Source organism: Taudactylus pleione, unplaced genomic scaffold (assembly GCF_031769625.1).
Source record: "Taudactylus pleione unplaced genomic scaffold, aTauple2 ptg000093l, whole genome shotgun sequence".
In the NCBI taxonomy this organism is placed as follows: Eukaryota; Metazoa; Chordata; class Amphibia; order Anura; family Myobatrachidae; genus Taudactylus; species Taudactylus pleione.
The window spans coordinates 26,880,479-26,899,572 of NW_028284495.1; the positions used below are offsets into that span (position 1 = coordinate 26,880,479).

At 40.9% G+C, this 19,094-nt stretch overlaps 1 protein-coding gene across 1 annotated transcript in view; it reads right to left on the reverse strand.

The window, feature by feature from the left end:
* Positions 1–19,094, reverse strand: part of COLEC12 (collectin subfamily member 12) — a 220,939-nt gene that overhangs the window by 11,633 nt on the left and 190,212 nt on the right. Inside the window, exons 3-7 of the mRNA XM_088469798.1 lie at positions 15,884–16,006; positions 12,695–12,793; positions 8,779–9,825; positions 7,108–7,611; positions 2,955–3,091 (exon numbers count right to left, since the gene is read on the reverse strand). Of these exons, the coding sequence (XP_088325924.1) occupies positions 2,955–3,091; positions 7,108–7,611; positions 8,779–9,825; positions 12,695–12,793; positions 15,884–16,006 (1,910 nt within the window). The remainder of the gene's footprint in view (positions 1–2,954; positions 3,092–7,107; positions 7,612–8,778; positions 9,826–12,694; positions 12,794–15,883; positions 16,007–19,094) is intronic.

Sequence of the window (19,094 nt, forward strand, 5' to 3'; positions counted from 1 at the left end):
AGGGGAGATGGGGACCCCCCAAGAAGGGGTCCCCCCTCTCCCGAACCCCCAGGCTTAGTCTGAAGCCCGGGGCTCTTCCCTGCACCCCTAGGCTGTGGGTACAGGATAATAATGGTGAAAATAGTTAAAAACTATAGTATTGTACAGTGGAACTACAGGTGCCAGCATGCCTGCCCTTTGGCACTTGTGGAACTACAAGTGCCAGCAGGTGGCCGGCACCCATAGCCCCACTGTAAAATAAATAGTTAAAAAAACACGGTACACACACACCGTATACAGTAGAACTTTAATACATACACCTATCCCACTCACACATACTTACTTGCTGCCAGATGTTCACATCCGCTTCTCCCGTAGAATCCAATGGGAGTACCTGGAATAAAGATCCCATACTCACCTACACCCTGGCGCCGCTCTCCGTAGCATCCCTGGGTCTTGGCAAAAAAACAAACTGAGTGACTCCTCCAGACACTTTACATTAGCGGTGTATGTGTGTGACCACATACAACGCTAACCGGCTCCTGACTGCTCAGTGTGAACTGTCAGGAGCCAGCAGCCATTCAGCTGCTGCTAACTGTAGAGCGGCCGCTGATTGGCTTCGGCTCCAGACTTACTGACCAGCCCATGTGGGAACTGTTAGGATCCGCAGTCAATTAGCGGCCGCTCTACAGTATACGGGGTAAATTCACCCCGTATTCTTTTTAAACAAAAAGCATACACTTGTCATTTGTCCTTGCTTTAATAGAATGTTAAGAGCACATTCTTTAGTGCATCTCATCTCATACCCTGAGCATAGCTAAAAATGGGCCTGATTCACGCCCAGACGCTATTGTGGTTATAAACGCAGTTTTTCAGATTATTGGAAAGGTGCGCACACAGAGGACCCATTCTGCACATGTGCAGAAGGGGTCCTGTTATCTCACACACAGATCTCCCAAGCCGCAGCCCGTTTGGGTGGTGGAGCGGGGGGTGCCTGAGCAGCATTCCCAGAAATGGGGGCATGTCGCCCCTGTTTTCCAGGAGTGACGAGGCCAGGGTCCGCGTTGGTGGATGCAGGTTTATTGGAATCCCAGGGTACTAGCCTAAGTAACCTGAAGCTTACTCAGCCTGACCGGGGCTGCTGCCATCGAGACCGATGGTCACAATGGTGAGCCTTGGCAGCATGTAATCGAATACCATTGCAGCTACCATCCCGTATAGAGCTTCTGTGCGAAAATATGCAAATGTAGCAGATGCCGAGGAATGTATTGAGATGCCCACCTGCAGCGTTGCAAATTCAAGCTTCTGCATACAAAGATGCAGCATCGGTCTCAGAACCTTCGATTATCAGTCTCCTGAGTAACCCTATTCTTGCTCTCAGACCCTATGGTCTTAGTGAACCTATGTATACAGACTATAAGTGACCGGTTATGGAGCGGATCAGTGTTACACAGATGTGTCCCCATAGATCTAGCCTCAATACACCGTGGGGTGCGAGACACCTGGTGCGAGTGAGCCGCCAGGTCCCATGTGACTCTGCTATCGCCGGGCATGATTTTTGCACGAAAATGCATCTTAGTCGCAATATGATACGACTAGGATGCAACAGGAGATGCCACTGTTTAATTTGATAATCGACACTTGTATATCTGTATGTGACTCAGTCTGTATACAAAGCACAATGGAAATTGACGTGAAAAACGCTGTGGCCGCTGCATCGTACACAGATATACAAGTGTCACATATGAAATCAATCAGCACAGTCTCCTGGTGCGTCATAGTCACATCACGACTAATGGTGCGTACACATGTAGTGATCTGATGCGATATCATGCACCCTCTCTGGTATACTGGATGATCAATATCGAACATCCAGCATACCAACTACTTACCGACGGCTTTAGCGACCCATGATCAACTATCGCGGGTCCCTATAGTAACTTGCTCGATATCGAGCAAGTTGACTGGCATGCATGGCAGATGGACGATATCTCTATCATCCATATGTGGCCGCGCATCGCTGGTTGAAGGTAAGTTGGTAGTGACCATTTAAAAGAAAGATTTGAAAGATAACGATATCGATATCGTTCAAATCTGCCTTTTAAATCGCTACGTGTGTACGCACCATTAGACGCATTTTCAGGTGCAAAATACACAAAAAAAGACACCTGAGTTGCATGGGACCTGTTGTGCTGAGAGGGGCTGTTTAGTGCGACTGCAGCAATAGTGTATGAGGACACATCTGTATCACAGCCAACTCCGGCTATATGTGATAATGAGTTATTACATATAATGCAGCTCTGCTCCAAAATGGGGGATTTCAGCGAAAGGAGAAAGGAAGGCAGCATGGTAATAATATCATTGCTATATATGTTTGCCCTCTCTCCTCCCAGACTGCAGCAATGCCCCCATCGTCCGGCTGCGTATAACCGTTATAGTTTCAGAATGCGCTGTTCTTTCCTTCATTGCCCTGATACACAGAGCACCTATGTGCTTAATTCATTTTACAGCAGAACTTACACTGCAGTCAGGGAATAATGTAGTGCTAAGTAAGTGTCAAAAATTGTGTATGTACGTATGTAGGTTCATTTGCTTACAATATGTTTGGACAATCAGCATAAAAGTATATTTAATAATAAGATGTAAGAATGTTTGCTTAACATTTTTAAATGAATGTCCATGGCCGAAAGATGCAGCACAAATGAACTGAAATGATGCAAGTTTTATTATTAGCAAATGGGGCCGGAGGGTATAAAGTTAAATAAAAAATCTCTGTTAATGTTGTCATGAAGAAGCTCCTTGAGAACTAAAACATGACTTAAGGTTAGATTTCAGCATGAGGTGTTATTTCAGCCGCCCTCCTGCTGGCTCTTACTTCCTATACCAACAAGTATTGTGATGGAGTTTACAGCTGTGTCACGGTGCTATATATAGCATATCTGCCCAATTACTCCCCTTCCCACCATGAATCTTACTTGTTCTTCTTTGCTTTCTATGACAACCAACATAGCCCCTTTTTCTTCACAGAAAAGCTTTGCATCGTCATATATATCCTTTCCACTTGAGAAATAGTAACATTTGTCAGTGAAATTCCTCCACTCATATGGGCAACCTAAAATGAAGATACAATGTTATATACATAGAAGTTTTTATGCCTTATATGCAGCATTTTGCAAATAAATAAAACAGATGATTTATTAGATATTTAGCAAATTGGGGCAATGTATTATTTAGGACTTCATAAATGTCTAGGCAGGGGTCACCACAGACAGAATGATATTTTGGGGACACATCTGCCTATTTAGGAGGAGATAGAAAGCTGCCATGGTCCATAAATTACTTTTTTTTAACAGACATCATGGGAACTGTCACAGGGCCTGATTCAGCAAGGAACGCACGGATGCAGACACACGCACCGCTCTGCTGCGAGAATATGCTAATCAATGCATAGGCACAGAGACCGCAGTACAAGATGCAGACGCCGAGCCCCATACAATTTGCCCATCTCCCTTTACTCATAGCCTGATCAGCACGCAAGATAGCGTAAACATCGGTAACATCGGATCCATTAGCATAATAGTGGTTGACCTGACACAGGAATTTGGCCGCTTCCTGTGTACAGTTTACAGTATAGCTGTGTATGCCATCGCACTTTCTTAATTATGTATGACCCTATAACGGCATTATAACGCCTGTGTTCGCCTGACCACCCTCCGTCATCCCTCACAAACGGCACTTCCTGTCAATCTGTTTCGGAAGGGCCTGCGTACTATAATCCAGCACTGGCAAGTTCGCACATGCGCAGTGCGATGCATACATATGCGCAGAGCAAAAACATAGGCCAAGTACGTGCATTCTCTCCTGTGCATTCCTTGCTGAATCAGGGCCACAATTTGCCCCGAGCTTCCTCTCATCACTGTGTACAGTACAGCCTGACCCTGATCTTCCTGCTTACTGGCAGGCTAGTTGTTCATAGGATGTGTCCCTAAGCCTGTGTGCTAGGTCCCTAGTTCTAATATTTAAGATCCTAGTTTCTATTTTCTGTAGCGTAACTGGATTACAGTATCTGAATTTGTTTAGGAATGTCACCTATCCTAACAATGAGCTCTGACCTTGGACTTCTGTCTGCAGGCATTAGGTCATATCTGCCTCAATGCCCTGCCCATAATCCTAATTCCCAGATGTATCCGATGCACACAGCCAGAATCTACTGTACTGCCGGAGGGGAGAGTCTGCACACGGACATCCTAATCTCTTAAAACGGGTTGAGTACGGGATGCCGGTGCTCCGGATCCTGGCCTAACCCTAACCTTCCCCTTAGTGCCTACATCTACCCTCCCCCCCCCTGCAACCTAAACCCAACTCTAACCCTCCCCCTAGTGCCTAACCCTCCCCCTCCCCCCGGTACTTACCTTCGGGATCCCGGCAGTCAGGACAATTCAGGCATTGTGAACGCCGGAATCCCCTCTGTCGGGATCCTGAACATATCCCCTTAAAACGCCCCTGCCACTAACCTCCAAAAGGACTCCATGTTATTCTTAATCTCTGTAGTAAACTGAATGTATACATTTACTAAATGAAAAATAAGTTACAGCAGGCCTTTTAAATAAGCATTGCAAGCTACAACAAATATGACAACAAAGCAGGAAGGATCTGGGGCCCCAGGGCCACTTGTAGCCCATCACTAGTCTAAATTATGGTAAGACTTTAGTGACAATTGGGAAGGAATAACAAAAAAACTATTAAATTATGTTAGTTAAAGTTGCACAAGGAAATCTACAGTCAACCTGCCATTCCTAAAGATTTATTTTTACCCTAATTAACAGTAAATAAAACTTACTATAAAAATGTAACATTCCCCCCCAGGATGTTACCAGAAAGGGTGCTATTCATTATTAGTGGGAAAATGAGAGGCTTGGGCTCAATCAGTCAGAAGGCTGTGAGTCCAAAAGTCCTGGCGCTCTAAGTAAATATAAATAAAATATATTATCCACTGCTGCTAGTCCATCGACCAGTAGCTCATCTGGTCTAAAACTATCTATACCACAAAACCCACAAATGGACTGCGCTGAGGATCAACAACCAATAATAAATGTATACTTATGTATGATTGATAGAATTAGCAATAGGCTACAAAAGGCTTCCTCACTATCACTTATGTATTTCAATCAAATAATATTAAAGTACAACATACGAACAGCATAATATATTCAAGATATATCATCACATCAGGAACAGATAAATATCTCTCATATTAGTATTCACAATTGAATAATGAAATTAAAAATTACTAAAAAATAGAAACAAGGTCACTTTAAGAGAGATATAATCCTATAAGTATCCACTCGATGTCTGCAAGCTTGTAAAGATTGTATAATTCATGGTGCATACACACGGTCAGATCTGTCAGACGAACGATGAACTACGAACGATGAACTATGAATGATTTGAACGATTTTACCAACGATTTCATGAGCTACGAACGATTTTTGACAGTATTAAAATGAATGAAAATCGACCAAATCTGACTGCAAACACATCAGATGTCAGATATCATTATCTGACAAACGGGAACGCGCATCGTTTTCTTTCAGATGTGAACGATTGAACGATTTTTAAAATCGTTATTGTACAAATCTGAAGGAAAATCTGACCGAGTGTATGCACCATTAGTGTTTAGTTGTTCACCCATATAATGGGAATAGTCCACAAGTGAAGGTTGATGCTCCCTCGTGTCCAGCAATAATAAAATGGCAAATACACAGTCACTAATCGCTCAAAGCCATTATTGTTAGATGATTCGAGTGAAATGGATATAACACCTGGATGTGCCTTGATTACAATGCCTGTGGATATGGGCTATTGTTTGATCAGTGCAACATAGTCACATCGCATAATTCCCCATTCACTTACGGAGTCTGGTAGTGTATATGTTACTGCTCACAAGACAAAATGCGGTCGTGGTGTAAGACAGTTACCTCCGTATAGCGGGGAACGAACCGTGCACCTCCGTCTTCAAACCCTGCTGCAATGCGTGGCTTGCAGTCTCACCGCCAATGGCTTGTCTCTGTTGACAGGTAGTTGGGGGCGTGGTGAACCAGCCTTGATATTGCTATAGTCTTTGTATAGGGCTGTAACCACATATGCACTGGGTGCTCAATAGCTAATAAGGCACAATATCCAATAAGATGCAAAATTTCCTGTGCTGTGATGATCCAAAAATTGAAACAAAGTTTCGCTCCACAACTGGGTTTTTTTTCAAAATCTTGAAAATATATTATATCTTGAATATATTATGCTGTTCGTATGTTGTACTTTAATATTAGTTTAATTAAATAAATAAGTGATACTAAGGAAGCCTATTGTAGCCTATTGCTAATTCTATCAATCAAACATAAGTAAACATTTATTATTGGTTGTCGATCCTCAGCGCAGTCCATTTGTGGGTTTTGTGGTATTTATTAATAGTGGTCAAACACATTATTTTGCTTGTTTTCTCATATTAGCACCATTTCATTTTACACTTTGTTTTAGTGCGTGTAACAGTGACCCTGATTCAGAACCGGACTCTCTGACCAGAGCACTCGCTCTGAATCAGGGCCGTCCTATTTAAATTTGGAGCGGCCTTTTGGATGCTCGCATAGCTGTGGGTTACCACCCACAGCTTATGCGAGCGTCCATGATGATGGTCGCGATGGTCAAGACCATCGCGACCATCGGGCTTGCGACGAGACCCTGCGGTAGGGTCTCGCTGCTGCAAGCCCTGGAGTGATTTTGGCTCTATCAGAGCCAAAATCACTCCCACTGACATCACTAGTGATGTCAGTGGGGCCGGACCCAGACGGAAGGCGTTCCCATGGGAACGCCTCCGTCTGGCAGCCACGCCCCCAGCATGCCCCCCAAAGGGGGCGTGCTGTCAATCACCATCGACAGCACGTCCCCTTTGGTGCGAGACCCGGAGCGACAGCTTGGCTGTCGCTATCCGGGTCTCGCGCATGCGCACGACGGAGCTCCCTCCGTCGTGCGAATGCGCATTTGGGTACCATCCTGCGCTCGCGAGCGGGTCTGAATGAGACCCAGTGTTAGAAAGCAATATACTAAGTAGAAATACAAATATTTTTTTCTTACCAGACACTGAAGGATTCATTGTGAATTCTGGTGTGATATCATCATGCAGTGATAAAGATCGTACAACGTCTCCAGGAGGTCCAGGTGGTCCTCTAGGACCTTGCAAACCAGGTAATCCAGGTATGCCCGGTGGGCCAGGTGCTCCTCTAATGCCGGAAACACCAGGTTCACCTATGACTCCGTTAACACCTTGTGGGCCTGGAGGCCCAGTCGGCCCAGGTGATCCAGTAAGTCCAGGTAGTCCTGCTAAACCAGGCTCTCCTTTAGGCCCTGGCTCGCCACTTTTTCCAGGTGATCCCCTTTGACCCTTATTTCCTGTTGACCCTCTTGAGCCTTTTGAACCTTTTTCTCCTTGAGGGCCAGTTGGTCCAGGGGGCCCTTTTTCTCCAGCTGGTCCTGTTGGCCCTTGTTCTCCTTTTTCTCCAGTCTGTCCCTTTGATCCCATGGGCCCCTGGGGACCTGGGGGCCCTCTCTCACCTTTGGATCCTCTAGGACCTGGTGGTCCTGAAAAAAATTACCATATAAATTATTTACTAATGTATTTATAAAACAAAGTAAATGTAGTGAAACCAAATAAGAATGTTTTACAGTTTTTACATTTAAATTGTTTTTAAATTAACAAGTACAATTTTATTATACTAACCATACATTACACCCTTCTTATTGAAAGCTACCATGATGGAAGGTATGTAAAATGTATAAAAAATTGTTTTAGTTGTTCAATAAGCCTTTTGTTTATCATTTTTTAAAATGATATCACGATGAAACTTTTTTTTTACTTAAAAAAGAAAAATAAGCTAAAAAGGGTACATTATGTCAGATGCGTGGAAACAGCATGAAGTATTATTAGTGGCTACTGGCTTTTTGCATTTGCCCTGGTTCACGCATCCTGAAATGAAGACCTTATTGCTGTCATGGGCCTATGCCACAATTCTTGACATTTTTGTTCTGCTTCAGATTCATAAGAAAATGTGTTTTATATCTTATACTAGATGTTGTCCCTGGCCCAGGTTTTTTCCTCTCTCTCTGTCACTCACACCACTGTTTTCTCCTCCTCTTTCTCCACCTCTAACTCCATCTCTCCCCCCCCCCATCCGTCTAGTTTCTTATCAGCATTTAATTTTATTATATAGAGTATAGTAAAGTATAGTAAAGTTGTGCAATGCAGTTAGTTTATTATTATTCCTGTTTCTTGGCCAGATTCAGTGGAGGACTCAGTTTTGGATATTCACGAAGATTACCGATTATCAGGAATCTGTGCATGCACAGTACCCGCTCTGTGCATGTGCAGAACAGGTTCTGCGAGATCACATGGTTAAATCAATAGACAGATGCAGATGTAGGGCAGACTAACTGACATCTCTACTGATGTCAGTAGTGGACTTCCTGCTCTGTTAGAGCAGGGAGTCCACTCGGCCTTGCGGCAGCTAGACCCTACCCCAGGGTCTTGTCCCAAGGCCGATGGTTGCGATTATCGCGACGGTCTCCTGGCCGCTTACACAAACTGTGGGTGGTCTCCCACAGCTTTGTGAGCGGCTGAAGGAAAAAAAAAAAAACATACGCCCACATTCCCTGCCAGTGGCCGCCAGCAGCGAGCGGCTCTGAATTGGGCCCATAATCCACTAGCAAATACATGCATAAATTGACTTGCCACTGGGGCATATATCTTACCTTGCAATATTGTGAAATTTTTAATCAGTTGTCCATGTTTTGAATCCACCACCTTCATTTCTTCCATAATAATTGATAAATTGGCTACTTCGTTATCTAACCTTTGTTTCATTGTATCCTGTTGACTCCTAAGAGAAGAAGTGTCCAGCTGAATATTGGTGAGAGAGTTATTCAACTGCAATAAATCCTCTGAGTGCTTACTCAGCGTCTCGGTGCAAGTTGTCCTTACATCATTGAGATTGGTAGTCAGCGTCCTTAGGTGATGGGCAGTGTGGCTAATGTTACTAATAATACCTACAATATCTTCCTCAAATTTCTGGAAACGCTCTTCTAAAGAGTTGAATTTGTTATTTATCCTACTCTCGTATTCTTTGTGATAATCCTGTAGATCCTTCAGGTTCTGTTCATTTGTCTGGGCAATAACTGTAATATTGTCAATTTGGCTACTAACAGTGCTGAGCTGGTTGTTCATGTCTTCTACACTCTCATTGTTGGCCTTAGCAAGAGCAGAATTATTTGCTGCAGTAATTTGTAGGCTCTGGACTCTCTCCTTCAACTGTTCTGTATCCTTTTTAGCTTGAAAAAAGGCTTGCTGTGTGCTCCCGAATTCATTCTTGATGCGTTGGATAGCTTGGCTGGTATCATCCACAGACCTCTGCAATGTGCTTAGAACATTTCTCTGCTGGGTTTGTGTCAAGTTTAAGTTACTTATGCTCATAGTGATCATGCTGCTTGACTGCATCTGGCTTTGAAGGTTTGTCTGCAGACTGGTGGTGTCTTGTTGTAAACTGGAGACATAACTGTTATATACCTGTAATGTTTGATTGACTCTGTTAATCATTAGAGAGTTAGTGTCTAAGGTACTTTTCATTTGGTTTTGTTTAGCGTCTAGAAGGCCATCAGCTTCCTGCAGTTTGTCCAGAGCATCTTTGTTTCTGCTACTCTTTTCAGTGATCTCACGTAGCTGCTGACGAATGGCCAAGATATCTGATCTTACGCTTGAAAGCTCTGTGTTGGTGCTGACTGATTTTTCTCCTGCTATGTCATCTGCAAAATGTATATGATAAGATCAGAACAGATATGTATAAAATATAAAATTGTTACAACTTTGTTTGACAACAAGTAAAAGCTGTCAGACTACTTTAAATAATACACTTTTGCAGCTGTCAATGGTCAGGAAAGCAGTGGGAAGGCTTTGCTACTGTACAACTGACGCCTCATTAACATGATACTTGTCTTGTATGGTATTAAACCATAAGGTGGTGTCAGATCTTTATCCACGTACAGTCGGAGGAAAAAATGGACACATCCAAGCGTTATGCAGTCAGTATGAACAATTGGATTCTATATTTAAATTTGTCTGGTGACTGATGACTGTCAAAAGACTACATGTCTGGAAACCTTTAGGTTTTATCATTACATTTGTACAAACATTTGAAACTAACAAATATAATAATGTGTTTCTGGATATTTTTATGCATAAAAAACAATAGTCATTTTAGTGGAAAAATAATATTACTACCTCAGTGCAGAAATGACTTGTACAACAAAAATAACCTTTGTGTTCCCTGTAAAATTAGTAATGTCTTTAAATATCTATCTATTGTTCTTTGTGCTAATTTTAATATCCCATCCACAAAATTAGATCCTACATTATCGTTTCTGGCTGTTAATAATATTTGTTACACTACGTACTGTATCCAAAAATAAAAATCATTGGCAAACCGCTATACAGATCATCCAAATGTAATTGTAACAGTGGCTTTTTTTCATAAATGTCTAAATTTATTTGTGATAAAACCTACGTAATTGAATAAAGACCCAGTTTAAACTCTTGTTGTTAATAAAAGCACGAATACATCTGCATAAAATAATATATAAAACATGTTACAATAAAAGCAGAAGATAATATTACTCTAGATAACCATCTGCAACATTGTAGATAAGCACCACATTCAGAAAAATATAAGGTGTGCACAGCTGACTACATTAGAGTGAGTTTGTCTGAAACACCTTTTGTATAAGCGTGAAGCTGAGCTAATTAGTGTCTCACTTGGAAACTGTATTTCTTGGGAAGTTCTTAAACTGCGTATACACCAAGCGATGGTGCATCATTCATTGCATCGTCTCATCTGACGTACAGGACAGCAGATGGGATGATGCGATGAACGACCGTGGGGAACAACGGATCAGGCGTACACACTATATGATGTGCATGGATGTATAATTCCGATCCGCACTGGGACGATATATTCTACAATACATTAAATATTTAATATCCCCGAGATGTATTATGGAGAGACCACAGAAGATATCTCCTAGGTGTCTATGAAGTAACGTGCCCAGATCGCACTGCAAATGTGATTGTTGATAAATGGGCCCCATATTGTGTACCCAGCTTTATGGGCTGCAGTCAGGATGCCGACGGTCTAAATGCCGACCGTCGGCATCCCGACTGTCTAATCCCGGCAAGTGTCTAACGACCGGCGTCAAAATCCCGATGCCTGACATTAGACCTACCCCGGGAGCCCGACACCCGGCTTACCGATCGAAGGTAAGCCGGGCACCGGGCACGGACAGCCGCGGGGGGGAGTCAGTGCCGGCTTATGTCTGAAAGGCATGACCTGGGTTTTGATGATCCGGGTCATGCCTAAAATGACTTGATTGGCAGACACAGTAGCACTTGGGGATGACATCATCTTCAAGCATCCACTGTTAGACAAAAGACGCAGCTCACTGGAAGACTCGGGTCCGGTGTGAAGGGTAACAACCCGGGAATAACCCAGGTCCATCACCCAGGTATAAAAGGGGATAAGTACTGAAACCCTGGCTTCAACCCGTATTCAGTGTCCAGGGTCCAAGTCGAGTTAAAGCCGGGTTTATGTCTGAAAGGGGTATTAGTAAATTAGGAACAATTGGACCTACAATGTCTACATAGAGAGTGTTTGAATTTAATGATTATCATAATTAAAGCTAATAGACCTTTAATTTGAGGCAAGTTGTTATTATTATTAGTGATACTTGCTCTATAGTTTAGAAGTTAGCAAATATCTCTTGGTTTTCTTGTTTGTGGCATGATGCATGTATAAAGAAAATGAGAATTAAAATTATGTGATGTCTGTATTAAAGAAAATTTATCTTTACTAATAGGTTATCATCTTAAATTGTAATTAAATGCATTCATGTATCACACAGAGTAAAATGAAAATAAAATACTAATGTCTGTTGTTTGGTAATATTTATTTTTCAGAAATATATATACATATATTTATATTATAAAAATATATATATACTTCAGAAAATATATATTTGCGATCCTGCTAAATCTAATATATTGGAACTCATTATACCTTACGTTTACATATGATCTAGCTCTTTAATGACCAATGTGCTGATATGTAAGAAGCAATGGTATATCAAAAATTTTAATTGATTCTTAGGTTAAATTTACATGTAGCTGTATAATATATTCAGTGCGAAATTGCTATTAGGAGTATGTGATTTTATTAGGAGTATGTGATTTTATTAGGAGTATGTGTATGACTCTTGTGCAGTTAGGATAATAACCATCTTATTTTGATGAGCATATACCATATTCTTTTGGAACGTACATATATATTTATCTAAAAAGATTCCTTGGTTTTACATGTTTAATGCACTATGTTTGGCACACAATGTCTCTTTTTGTACATTTCAGGACCTCGTGCACTGTACAGGTGACTTTTTCAGAGGTGGCTGCCAAGCTTTGTTTCTATAACCACTTGTCATTTTAAATTCACATTTGCTGCTCTGCAACATGAAGCAATAAGTAGACTGTGTCTTGTTTTTCACATTTTTTAATAGAGCCTATAAATATTTTTAATAGACTTTAAAAATAAATGAATAAGAATAAGGAATATTCCTTGTTTGTGTTTACCTAATTTCTTCAAATTCTGCTCCACTTCAGAGATTTTATTACTGTAACCCATGTTTGACTTCTCCATATCATCTGAAACACCGTCCATTTTTTCTACAACTGGAAAAAAAACAAGACACCAGTTATTTCATTTTCCAGATAACCCCTGTTATAAGGTTCATGGGCAACTGCTGCTCTGATGATGTTAATCAGCCTAGGGTTGGATGTACACTGATTGTTCTGTAAGTTACCTAGAAAGTGACATATCCATACATTGTAATGATCACTTAGCTGTTGCTGAACAATGGTAGCTACTGCCAGTGACGGTCACCCTGCTGTGAGGAGATACACTGGGCTCCTCCATTTATATTATTGTGGATGCCTGTGCACTGTTTTTTTCTCTGTTTTTATGTCAATGTGCTGTGATTGTGTGTAAATTGTGTATTATAAGGAATTCCGTACTCCTAGGGTTATATTTACTAAAGGTCGGTTTTGATCAATTTAAAATAAAAAATCGATTTAAAATTAAAACCGATAAACATCAATGTTGTGTTACTGGGGCTAAGTTACACATTTACTAATGCTTAAAAAAAAAAAAATTGTCTGTTAGTAAATATACCCTCTAGTCCCTAGTCTGATAAATTATTATGAATATTAGAAGTCATGTTAAGACTCACTGTATGAATAAAACAAGCTGGCTTTCAGCCTTATGCATTTATGTAGTAGTGTAACAAAAAAATAATATTTTCCACTAGGGGCCCCGAATGATTAGATTTTGTAGCTGTCTGCAACGTACATTTGTATCTCTACTCAAAATACTGTACATCTTACCTCCGTGCACTACTTGTCATGTTAAATTTAACTCGTGAGTGGTGTGCAAATCCGGAGCACCTTTTTGTGCAACTTTTTACCTTTAGGCGTCTTATTCGCACAGCGATGTGAATAGGACACACAAGCAGCTTCTGCTGATTAATTTGATATTCGGCATGCCTATGTTCTGTGTGTGACTGTAGGTGTTTCTGCATGCGAAATGCAACATTACAGTGTCACAGCCGTGACCAGAAGGGCTTTATAACATGCAAGGAAGTAAGATGTATGTGGACACATCTGTATAACTTTGTTTGCTTATATTGCCAAACTCCCTAGTGAGGAAGTAAGGCATTAGTGGAGTTTATTTACTAACAAAGGGACTGATTCTGAGTCGCACAACTGCAACTGAGAATGGAAAATACACACAATGATAAGGCAACTATACGCACGTGCAGAGTCTATGCGATCACACTGCCGCACATATGCGATAGGAGTCGTCATCATTATCATGAGCACTTACACCTACCCCATGCTTGGTGCAAGAGATGTGATTAAATGTGGAATACACAATGCCTACTCACAGATCTCTTGCAAGTGTTTGTTTTGTGGCCACCCAGTTGCCATACAAAAAACCCAATTAGCGACCACAGAGACATTTTTGAGATGCTTATGACACTGAATGGCGCGTATGTTTGCAAAGATGTATTTGCAGTCTGCAACGCATGTGCTGTATGCTAAAAATTGCTACATGCAACTACATTTGAATTTGCATGCAACTAATAATCAGGGCCAAAGTGCACATTTGCAGTCTCAGTGGAACTAATACCATTCCCTCCAATTCTACAGTAGTCCAAACATCACTGATACAAAGTGTTATGAATCCTCACTGTGACATGATAAATTACCATCATTTTATTCCGCTAACTCTGTCCCCAATATGCTAAACTGTGTGAGCCTAAGTTGTATGTGTAGGTTGTGTGGATTGTATTTGTTACGTTTCTCTGAATGTACCAAAGTGTGATCGTGAGTTAGAGCCTTGCAATAACTGGTCTGGCCACAAGATGCCCTCATTCCAGGATTGGGAGATGTTCACTGAGAACAGCTACCCTAATCAGAATAGGATGCAGATTGGTTATTGGTAGCAAAACAAATTGCTAACTCCACTAAATTTGATTGCAATATAGAGTTGTGGGTTTAAGTGAAACTGTCCCCAGCCTGTAGATCAGGACAACAGATAGTCCTCTGCCAGACAATCTAATAAAGAGTGACGCAATTCAATTTCCCTCTCCTCCATAAAAAGAAATGGCCTATTATGTCATAGATGGTTAAATTACGCCACCAAATAGTATTCCTACAGGAGTCCCCTTCCATAAGCAAAGTCTATAATGGTTAACTGTGCAGGAAATCTATCTAGGCAGCTGTCTAGGGCGTCAGCCTCTGAGGGGCGCCACAGAGGCCACCTAGCACAAAAACATATTGGGCAAACATGAGATCAAATTTAGCACAATCAAATAATTTCTTTTTAAATTATAAAAAGCTGGAATAATAAGTATGAGGTTACTGAAGAGATACATTATCAGCAAGGGATGCAAAGATGGAGACAAGCTTTTCCGGTAAGAGAGAGGGGGGGGACGACACTAGCCTAGAGCTTATGCCTAGGGCGCCGACAAATCTTGCACCGACCCTGTATATTCTTCTGTTCTTCGTTCTTTTTCATGGCCACACAAGGTGCAGAATGTGTACCGACACTGCCGGCAACTTCGTATCACTTGTGGAGGGATAAAGACTATATTGGGGTATTATCTTGCAGTCTGTTGGGTGACTGAACTGAATAGATTATAGTCTGTATCCTGTAAACTTTGGAAATATTTTATGGGGTAAATGTAATAGCCTGCGAGTTGCAGGCAGCCGCGAGATTTTGACAATTTAGCCACTAAATTTAAAATGCCAATAATATAAAAGGCAAAACCAATCTAGTTTTGCCTCTTAAAATATTGGCATTTTAAATATGGCAGCCAAAATCATTAAAATAATTTACAATGACCATTTTACCTAGAAATACTCTAGAATGTCTACAGTCAATCAAGTAAAGCTTAAAACTGTTCTTGGGTCACAGTTACTAGAATTAATTATCCAAATGATGAGAGCTGCGGAGCTTAACATTAAACCAGCCCTTCAGAACATCATGTAAATCAGCTGGTAGCAGTGTTTCACTTTATCATACTGGGCTTCTGGTGTAGAATATTAAGCTTGAATCAGAGGGACAGAACAAGCCAGAGAAACTGTTTGCATGCAGATGAGATGCAAATACAAGACATTGTTTTTAATCTAATTAACATAACTTCTATCATACTATATAGTAGTATTTACAATACAAAACAATTATATAAGTGCACATACCTTTGTATCCTAATATTGACACTGTGATAGTGAGTAAGGCACAAAGAATATACAGAAATATGATTGAAAATTTCAGTGCCCAGTTATTTTTACACTTTGTACACTGAGTCCCTTCTTGTATGCCTGTAAAAAGAAGAAAATATAATGTATAAGAGGATGACAAACCCTCCTGCAATAAATGCTTCAGTAAATAATCTGTAAAACTCTATAAATTATTAGTACTATAATTGTATTTATATAGTACCAATATATGTAGGGGTTGCGGGTGATTCTGTACAGGACTTGAAGTATGTAAGTCTTAATACCAACCATAGACAAAAATATATATATAAAAGTAGCAACAATGATCTTATATAGCTTGGTGTTGGCGGTGCTCCCCAGGAGTCAAGGTACTAGTTTAAACAAAAGACAATAATTTTTCTGCTAGATATAGAAAAAAGAAAGAACTTATTTTTGGGGGCACACTTAATAAAGTAGAAAATTTTTTATGTTTTTTGGTTATTTTAAAACATAACTTTTATTAGGGTACATTAAATTAAGATGCAGCAAGAGTATAAGGGAAGTTAATAGCCACATCGTTCCCTGCATGATAATGGTGGAGCTTACAATCTAGTTTACCTACCAGAGGGGACTCCAACACACACAATCCCACACTCACACAAAAACCTGCAGATGGGGTGAGGACACACAAATGACACACAGATACGCAATTGTGCCCCAGAGCTATGAGATACAAAACACTGAGTCACCATGCAGTTCTAAGTGTATTACTGTCATATAAAAGCTTAAAAAGGACCATCAGACCTAAATACAATTTGTTTATCTATTCTTGTATGATATATATTTCTTATTTTATAAATATATTCTTATATTCCAATAACACTTAGAAATATCATTTATATTAATATAAGTCCCATGAGCTTGCCATAACTGAATACGTTTGAGATAAACACCATCATTTGGAGAGATTTCTTTGTTCTCTAGCACATCATACAATGCCTCGGTATCTGACATGTAGTTGTGCAATAGATAAATACAATCTCAAATATCTGACATATATTAAGGCATGGACAATGTGAGAGTTGTTAGCACCTTTAGTATTTATATATTACCTTATACCTGAACTTAAGTAATATTTAAAATGACAAAGAAGGCTCCTAATCATATATGGTAAGGAAATCAGATTATGCTGACCATACATAAACCAGATCTAGATAGAGGAATATCTAACATTTGTAAGATAATTGTACTTGTCAACTGCACAGCGTGAAAGTAGCCATTTTCTGTGCTGAACCAACATTTATTTTCCCCAAAATACAGACTGATGTCCCAGATTACAAGGAGCAGTAGGAATAGTCTACTATAACTGTTTTAACTTATTTTGGGAATGTTTTTATTGCCTGAAGAAATCTTGTGGGTACATGAATGACACAAATTGTCATTTACCAATTGTGATAAGTTATAAGAGCAAGCACATTTCCCCTCCTGCCCCTGTGACACAGTAACTGACACGGATGACTTTTCCCTTCCTACCTCTTTTCCTGTTCTCTTCTTTTTTTGTGATAAGGTAAAACAAATATATTTTACAAAGCTGAATGTATTGAGGAAGAGTCAGGAGATTATGCTGCAATTGTAGGATGCAGTAATTATCCACTCAAGTGTTTGTCCTATACAGTATTGGGATGTGAAGAGGGCAAATGGACAAAGAGGCAGCCTCAGACTAAAGGCCCCCATACACGGTGCGATATGCACCTTGCGATGCAACTTGCAATCTGATGGCCGACATATTGGGCAGTCCCCACAAACGGAGCGATCGGGTGGCCGACCGGCCGATATGCCGGCACCCCCTCCTCCACCCGCATAGCGCTGCATGGGATCGCACATCGCATCCCCAGATCAAGTGAACCTGCAGTAAGATCTGGAGGTGCGATATACGATCCCACGGGAGTGCGCACTTGCCGATATCTTGCACCCACACGGTACGATATAGCAGCGATATCGTACCAATCCGTCGGATCGGCTGCTATATCGCACTGTGTATGGGTACCTCAAGAGTTAGAGGCAGGTGAATGTTCTTCTAACAGAACAGAGCAGTAATGTATAGCTGCTGCCAAACCCATGTGAGAAGATTGTTGTGTCACATAAAACATGGGGCCTGATTCAGAGCCGCTCGTAAGCGGCCGCTCGTTCTTTTCGAGCGATGTTTGCACAACTGCGCATGCGTACGGATCGTAATAGGCATGCGCGAACCAGTCAGTGCGGACAAAAATCGTTTGTTCGCTAAATAGCGAATGCCTGCTATTTTGAGTGACAGGAGGAGGCGTATGTGGGTGGTAACAGGGGAAGGTGCTTGAAAACGGGGAGTGGAGATCAGAACGCAGGCGTGCTTAAAGGTCAAAACGGGTGTTTTATGGGTGTGCATAATTAATACAGCAGCGTCATTGACCACGTCACTGGGTTATTTTATAATCAGAACTGCTCGCAAGATTGTGGTAGGAAAAACCAACCACAAGAATAGCGAGCAGTTCATACGCTGGTCAATGTACTCGATTAATCTAATAAATAGCGGACATGACGTAGGATGCGAGCGGCCAGGGGGCGTAGTTTTCCAAAAAACAACAAATAGCGTCCGGCTCTGAATCAGGCCCATGGTTCATAAATCCAAATGTCATATATTTGGTGTAGAAAGAAATTATCCACTTACTTACGACTTGCTATGATATATGATATCAGTCAGAGGTTGCAAAAAAATAAATGAAGGTGAAAATGTCAGTATGTTTAAAACAGGATACACTGAGGCAGTATGGATGTCACACAATCAGTCAACGTGCTCATTAAATCCACTTTAGCTGTGGGTCAGCTAAGGTAACGTAAATGAATAGTTACATATAACCTCCAAATGTATAGTTCATTGTGCTATCTCACATAATTAATGTTCTTTTCCAGATGTATTCTACCATGTTTGATTTGCTGATAGTATAGTACTAAACATAAGCAGCGAAAACTTGGCAAACCATCACATCAACAATGCTAAAAACTAATTAAAATGATTAGTTGCTGCTCCATAAAGTATCAGGGCATAGAAAATGTGGTGAAATGGATTATGAATCAGTCATTGTTTGCTTCACTGCAAATGAAGATCTGGGACTAGGAGAGATATGTGAGCAATTCATTGTGCTCATAATCACTGCAGGAAGAGTCATTGTGGTTG